The sequence below is a fragment of the Rhea americana genome, unplaced genomic scaffold (assembly GCF_003343005.1).
Source record: "Rhea americana isolate MKP2758 unplaced genomic scaffold, rheAme1 scaffold_13, whole genome shotgun sequence".
In the NCBI taxonomy this organism is placed as follows: Eukaryota; Metazoa; Chordata; class Aves; order Rheiformes; family Rheidae; genus Rhea; species Rhea americana.
This window is the reverse complement of record NW_028185372.1, coordinates 2,471,800-2,480,055: the sequence shown is the minus strand read 5'-3', so window position 1 is coordinate 2,480,055 and position 8,256 is coordinate 2,471,800. Positions and strand designations below refer to the sequence as shown.

General features: G+C 37.0%; 1 protein-coding gene across 1 annotated transcript in view; it reads right to left on the bottom strand.

The window, feature by feature from the left end:
- Positions 1-8,256, bottom strand: part of WDR70 (WD repeat domain 70) — a 142,240-nt gene that overhangs the window by 132,952 nt on the left and 1,032 nt on the right. The window contains exons 3-6 of the mRNA XM_085297698.1: positions 8,130-8,192; positions 7,882-7,965; positions 5,208-5,322; positions 1,790-1,988 (exon numbers count right to left, since the gene is read on the bottom strand). Coding sequence (XP_085153824.1) covers positions 1,790-1,988; positions 5,208-5,322; positions 7,882-7,965; positions 8,130-8,192 — 461 coding nt within the window. The remainder of the gene's footprint in view (positions 1-1,789; positions 1,989-5,207; positions 5,323-7,881; positions 7,966-8,129; positions 8,193-8,256) is intronic.

The window sequence follows — 8,256 nt, the reverse complement described above, 5'->3', positions numbered from 1 at the left end:
CAATAATGCTTTTCCACATAAGTAAAAAAGTAACAGCAGAGCAAGACTAGAGCATGTGTTATCCAAAAACTCTTCAGTACATGTGCGGAAGATTGCTGCCACCACACTTTACTGAAAATGTGTATATTTATTTTATTTCAGAATCAAATTACGTAGGGTAAATACATGATGCTTTTTGCGAAGTGCAGAAAGTGACACCTGTACCAGACTAAGGAGCCAGAGACAAAGTTTTCCCAAATTTTCATCCAGTCTTACAACATAACTATGATCAATCCATAAGCTATTTTTATTAATTCTCATTTGAGAAAGAAAATTCTAGCAATTTCTGGCACAAATTAAGAAAAATTTAGGTATATATGAAGAACCAATATTATTGCAGCTATTTTGCAAAGATTGTTTTAAACAAAATTCCCTTTTATTTTCCAACATGTGCAAAATGCCTTGAAGTATTAGAAAGAATCTGGAGATACTCAGTTTATAAATCAATCTTTTTCTTTAACAAGAGAGCTATATATTCCAGTATGTAATACATCAATTACCCCGTGTTCTTCCACAGAAGCATCACTTCCTTCTTTTCTTTTTTTTGTTTTTTTTTGTTTTTTTTTGTTTTCCCCCTAAGACAACTTTTCCTGATAATACTGGTATTTTCAAATCTCAGTCTGTATTTAAGAAAACAAAAACAAAGTAGGTAAGGAAGCAACCTAGACACAAGCAATTAAGAATAAAGTCTGTCTAGAAAAGATCAGGATGAGGTATTAGAAGACATTTCTGATGCATAGTTATTTGTGATACTTCAGTGAAAATATCAGCAAACATGAGGTTTAAGTTTAAGTTTAGTTGCCACGTTATAACATGATTTCAAGTTTACTTTATTTTATTTTAGTACAGTATACATTGAAATCCTTTGAGCATTAGATAGATGCTCAAAGAATGTTTTACTCTCTCAAAGATTAAAGATACTTGCAGGACTTGATTCCCAAGCCTAGTTGTTTCTCTCTGTGTGGCTTCAATATTTCAGCACTATAAGGCAGTTACAAGCTTCATAAGTGCTGACAACAGAGTAGAAGACTGTTTTTTCTAGGAAGAAAAATGGGGACAGCTTGGGAGAGCTGTGATTTACACGGGCATTCTGATGAGGCCCCAAAGAAAGAACACCTGTGCAGAACAAGCGTACATTTGTTGAGATTTACCACTTCCTAGTGCATAGACAAAGTTACCAGCTATTAATGGACACTTTTTTATATTTGTTGTTCTTTGTGTAAATTTATTTTTTTATTTATTTGTTTTTTAAATGACAAGCATCCGGGTTCATCATATTGAGTACTTTCAAAATTTGGATCTTGAAATTGACTGCAAACTATCCAGATCCAAAACTGATTGAAACTAAGCATCTCCTTCAGTATCAACAAAGTACTTTCACGTGCTTTCAAGACAGTAGCTATTACTCAGACTACCTGTTGGAGATGYACATTTTCAAATTAAAAAAGAAAGAACAAAACACCCCTTATTATCATTGCTCCTACTTCTGTATAATGTGCAAATAAGAAAGAGTGACCTATACAAGAGAAATTCACCAATCACATGTATGTTTTCAAAAAAAAATCCAGATATTTTAAAAAGAATGTTGCATTTGTTAAATAATCATTAGGAAAAAAAATCACATGAAATCTGCATTTCAAACAACAGTTATACACTTCACCCACAAATTCAATCATAAAAGAAAGAGCATAGTTAAAAAAAATKAGTCTACTTGAAGTGTTTAAACATTAAAGAGGAATAAAATACTTACATTATCTTCCTCCTGTAAATCATCATCATCATGATCGTCATCACTGTCCTTGAACCCAGGTGGAAGTGGTGGCCCAATGAATTCATCATCATCATCATCAGAATCCTCATTTTGACTTTGAGCTGAAGTCTGGGATTGCACAGAAGGACCAGTTAACTCTTCATCTGAGCTATCTTCACTTTCACTACAGGCTGCATCTCTGCATGGAAAATTTTAAAAATTGCTATTTCAAGAACATGAACACATTTTTGACATTTGGAAATTTCTGACAGGTAAGAAGAACTATTTAATCCACGCTCATTCAGCTCATTCAAAGTAGATGTGCTCCCTCTGCTGGTAGTTAACAAGCAGATGGTGTTCTAACAGCAGGCAGAATGTCTGAAACTGGCAAGCAGAAAACTTGTAATAATTTTAAAACATTACTTTCAAGTGAGTTTAAGAGTCTTTTCTTGCAGTGAGCCTAGGTTACCATTACAGTGATACTTTGCAGTGGACATTAGCTCTTCCTTTCAGATTCTGTGAGATAAAAGACTCACACTGCAAGACAGTCCTTTGTGAGCTTATATTTTAGGAGTACATATACGATTTACAAGTAGGCAGAGTACAAAAGATAGTTTAACAATGAAAGGAAGAAAAGATGATAGAAGGATTTTTTTCTTTAAGTTTGGATTATCGCTTAAAAACAGCAATAAAAATATACAATTTCAAGAACATAATAAAGCATTAGAGAAAGAGGTTCTAAACTGCATAATTGTGTCAGTATGCCTCCTAGAAGAGCTGTACATCAAGCAGGTAACAGGTTATACAGCAACATCTGCCTTGGATTAGTAAATTGAATTCTATTTTAGGAAAAAATCAAAACTAACTAAAAACAGTAAGAATTAGGTTCTCAGATGTTACAGTTATAAGAAGGTCTTACATACCTGAAAGCTTGTCTAATTTTTCCAGCTATATTTACTAGCCTAATAAAAGATACTACCTCTACATACAAACTTTCCTCACACAGTGATGGGAGACATTTAAAGTCCTACATCAGGATATCCCTGTCCAATAAATCTAACTCAAATAAAATAAACTCCTCTTACTTTAAGGCAATGGGACAATCAATAGCCAACTATCAAAAGGAAGCTTTTCAAACACCTGAAGAGGATTTGGGTCCACTAGAGTTAGAGCTCCACTAGAACAATTTTTAATTGTTAATTAACAATTTTACTATAGCTAAGTTGAAGAGCTCTAATGGACCGAAATTAGCTATAGTATAATTAGCTATAGTAATTAACAATTTTACTATAGTATGTGCAAACRAGTTGCATTAGTGTTGATACGCATTCCCAGACCAGCAAGCCCCAAATCTTTTCCCCAAGAGGCACACAATTTAACTAGTTTCAGAATGGAAACAAGCATATAACACAGCTGCCAGTGAAAATGGTGCACAATATACAACGATTCAAGGACGCCCTTCCAATCCCAGATTCCCACGTTTTCAGATCTTCCCATAGATGCCCAAGAAAAACATGCTGCTTTTTTCCTAACTGTGTACCTTTATCTTTCCCTCATTTGATAGCAGGAATAAATACATCAAGTCAAACAGTTCAGTATGTTGAAGAGCAGTGTAATCATTCAGCATGTGAAATGGCCCTAATTCCAGTGATTCACCGCTCTCCAAGCTTCGACAGAGAGCTTGGCCAAGTACCGCAGCTACAGCTACTGGTATCCTCTGTCCTGACTGGGAAGACAAACCCAACAACATCTAAATAGGAGCTATACTAAAAGCCCATATAGCTGAGTAACGTCCTCCCAAAAGTGGCCAGCAACAGCGCTGACAAAAGAAGGACAAGAGAACGAAGCAGACAGCGGTGTCCCCTTCAWCTTTTCAGCCTTATGGCTTATGGTCTCCCTGAATCTGAAGCTGTAGCAAAAGAACCATAGACTTGGCAGCCCCTCCCCGAGGATTCAGAGGTGAAAATAATTAAGTTTTCTGCTTTCTCTGCTTACCTCCTCAATAAGAGGAATATCATTAGAGGAAAAAAGGCTACATTACAGTCTAGATGGCACACTGAGAATGGAAATAAAAAATATTCTAAGAGTTGGGCAGTTATGTGGGCATATCCCCCCCCAACACATTTACTCTCCTCACGTCACACACACTATTTTCTTTGACATTTTTTTTAGACACCAGTAGGTGTTCTCATTTCATAAAGTGTAATTATTATTGTACTTAAATAMGTAAGTACTGTAACCAGCAAAATTTTCTCTCTGTATTAATTGAGTTCAAAAGTAAAAAAGAATCAATAACTGTTCTCCATGTCTTTCTGGAATGACCAAGTCCTTTCTAACAATTACAAAAATCAGCATGGGGCTAGTACRATGATCTAATGTAATGTATTTAACAAAAACATTCAGGAAAATGTTGCCTTTTTTGGACAATAGAACAAGCTGTATATTTTGTATCAGCTTATAACTATTAACATCTACATCATACAAAGAGGCGCTGTTAATAAAACTTTTATACTCTACCAAGTCCTATATTACATAGTTCAAATATCAGTTTTAGGATTATCCTTTTGAATTGCATCTGAATCACAATGGCATGTCTCCCTCACTAGCTTCCCGTTGTTTTCAGCACTAAGTTCTAAACTACATACCACAGCTTACAAGGAGATATGAAACTGTAARCTGACATCTGTTCAGCTTACAGTGCCACTCTGGCTCTTCACATCACTGCCTCTGTTCTCCATCCTCAGTAAAAATAAAACAAAACAACCTTAATATCAACAGAGCTCTGGTAAGTTACGAGAGCCTACCTGACTCAGAATAATCAAAAGGAGTTATATAAAGTGTCCAGAGTTCTCTTCTCTCAAGTCCTTTATCTAAAAAGGAGATTTGGGGAAGGCTCTGGATCACCTGGTTACTTTTCACTTTACCGTTTGTTTTAAACAATTTCTTAAACTGAAATCTCCCAATGTAGTACACGATCACATTACATTTAAATTCYTGTTATCTTCCATTATTTCACCAAAAAGGTATTTCAGAATACCAAAGGTGAAAGGTAGCATAGAATACATTTCCTTTATGCATAGGATATAACAGAGGCTCTATAGTATAGTACATTGTTACTTAAGCAAAAGTCCACAGTTTTTCCGAGCAACAGTCAAAAAAGAAATTTTGAAACAGAATTCTGTTCTCAGACTAAAATACTACAAGGTAAAATTAACCACTGACTATATACAATATTAACATTTGTAAATATTGACACATTTTTCAGGAATCAGCATTTCCCCTGAGAGACTTCAGACAACATAGACACGTACRTACAAGTTAAATGATGTTCATGCTCTTCAAAAAAAGCAGAAGAAAAGGCAAGCCCTTCAGATAAGGAAGCTGTTAAATGGAATAATCTTCCACCATATTTAAGTACCTTGGAGTTAATGTGGACTCAGCTCCTATTGCACTTGAGGCTGAAGCTGGTGAATTAGGCTGCAGACGTCTAAATTCCTTTTCAGCCTGGTCTTCCTGCTCTCTTTCACGAGCCTCTGAATATGGAGAGAGCAAGTAAATGACAAATAATCAAGAATTCTAGAAAATAATAAAATTTCATGTAGGTCTGAAAATGAAAAAAAAAATTTACTCTGCTCAACAGACATAAAACATGTGAAAAGGTAAAATCAAAAAAAATATTATCAGATTTCCACTGCTAACATAACAATCACTCAGAAAAACAAAATGTCTCAGGGAAAACGCAAGCACCTTTCAAGCATTAGTTTGTATAGATTAACAAACATAAGYTGATCATATCACGATGCTGATATTGAAGTATGTTCAACTTTATATAGCATGACAGTAAATAGTACGCCTACTTCAAACAGTTCTTGAAATTCACATAGCACAGAGAAATAATTCAGTACATATTTATAAATAAGTAAATAAATGAATTCTAAATATATATGGAAAATAAATGGCCACAACTCTTTGCATTTATCCCCATTTCACTTACTGAAAATAATCTCAATGGAAGAGTGCAATCAACAAAAAAACAGAATATCTCATTTAAAAGTATCAATAAGAATCTTACATAGAATGGTGAGACTGGTGCAGAGAAACAGATACAACTACTCTGTTTCTTAAAGCTGTTCAAATTACTTCTGCAGAGAAACAGATACAACTACTCTGTTTCTTAAAGCTGTTCAAATTACTTCTGTTAAGCAGAGAAAAACTACACTTTATCATCTTCTCCCTATACAAAAAACATACTTTCTTGTTTCCCTCTCATATACTTAGCAAAACAGTTCTATATCTCTTAAACTATCAGCTAAAAGTTGTGCAGTACAACATAAAAGCGTTTTCTTCTGAAGAGACACATAAACATCTGCATGATACAGAACTAGGAAACACATTTTGATCTCAGTTCTTCATGGGTAACAGACAAGATGGAGCTGTTTCCAAATGTTATCAAACACAAGGCAGGAGGGTATTTTGGGTAATCTAGAAATAGAATGCTCATAGTGTACAAAAAAAAAAAAGAAGTCTGAGCTATGAAATGTTTCTACACTTTTTCAAGTACTACGTGCCACAAATGGCAACATATATTTTTCAGGTAAGCAGCCGAATTAATTACAAAGTTTTGTCATTTTTGGAAAAATAACTGATCTCACAATCAACAATATGTTGCGTTCCTATTCCAGTGAAGATTCTAAAAATTTTTCTTTGGTTTCAGAAATTCAAGTTCAACAAACAAAAAACAAAAATTCAAAATTCAGCAATTCAAAAAGCTCTACAAAAGACTAAAACACTTGTTCTGGCTGTTTATTAATCAGTCAATCAATCATCAATCTAACAATTTGACTGTTTAACCACTCAGCTGTTYACAGGATTTCCATGTTGAACTAAAACATGGTGCAGTCAGCTGATCTCTCAAAAGGGATTAGGATAGTACAAGCTGGACCAGTATCAAACATGAAAAGCTTCYGAACATGGAAGAATTCTTGCTGTATTTAGACTTAGCCAGTAGCATGCAAATCTTATTTTGGGATCCCCTATATACATGAATTTCACAATGCCATAAATTCCATAAAATCAGCAAGCCTCCACAGGATTATATCGTTCTGCGTACAATTAAAACCTGAATATAATTAGCATTGAGATATTCTCATTTGTTCATGAAGAACTACTGTCTCCATGATAAGGGGCTTCAAAGTCTACTGTCTTCACAAGTTGCAAAWTTTTAGAGACTGAATTAAGCCCAGTGGGACAGAAGCTACTCAACAATGATAGCATCACATGGAGAAAAAAAAGAAAAAAATGTGTGTGCATTCATTACACGTTGTACAAGTGGAAGGAGAAACTGTGGACATTCGGGTTGGCAATGGGAACTCTAGAACCACATGGTTTTATGTCCCAAAGATCCTCACTCGAATGGTATTTGGTTGGATTAGGGGGCAGGTTTAGCTCAGCTGGTTAGAGCATGGTTCAATCACAGGTTCAATCCCCGTACAGGCTGTGCTGAGGGCTGGACTAGACGATCTCCAGAGGTCCCTTCCAACCTTACCATTCTACGATTCTATGATCAGAAGCAAAACATACCATTTTCACTATCTTCCCCTCCAAATCTGCCACCTTGAAAACTTACCTCCCTCCAGCACGGAGGGGGATGAAGACCAATTTGAGGGGCAGCCACAAAACCTGCTCTACGTTATAAGACACAAAAAGCATCCCCTTATTTCTTCTTTTTTATTCTATTCACTCTAAATTAAAGCTACCTGTACTAACTCCCTTTACACAATAAATATAAAACTAACTAAAATAAGGAAGGAAAGAAGGCTGTATTCCAACCCGACCCTCGCTTCTGCGTCTGCTGGCTACACCTCACACGCAGAACCTTGTGCGTTCCTGTCTTGTATGTACTCTGATAGTACACACAAATCAACAACTTACCGATTTAGTAAGCCCCAAACTGCTTCAGGCTGTATTCCTAGAACCAACCTACTTTTTCCCCCACAAAGAAAAGCGACATAAAGCGCTTAGAACYTCACCCCAACACAGAGTAACGGAGTACACTGTAAAAAGCAATAGCTGACAACGCTCACGCCGCTTACCCAAGATCTTCCTGCTCCTTTCCACAGCAGTTCTTCTCGTTTGTTCGAACATGGCTTCCAGGTCAAAAGTCCGAGCTTTTTTCCCTAAAAAAACAAGGAAAAAAAGGGGGGGGGGAGAAAAAGGAGACCCTGGCAGTGACCCACCTCACTCACAGGCGCTCCGGGCGGCGGCGACCCGGCCGCTCTCGCCGCCAACGGCCGCGCACGGCCGCAGGGAGCGGGCAGAGGAACCCGCCGCCGCCACGCACCGAAGCCCGAGAAGCCCATGGTGGCCGCCAGCTCCGGGTCGGGCCCCGCCAGCGCAGCAGCGTCTGTAGGGGGACACAAACCAGGCGGGGGTCAGCGCGGAGGGCGAGCGAGGGCGGCGGCGGCGGC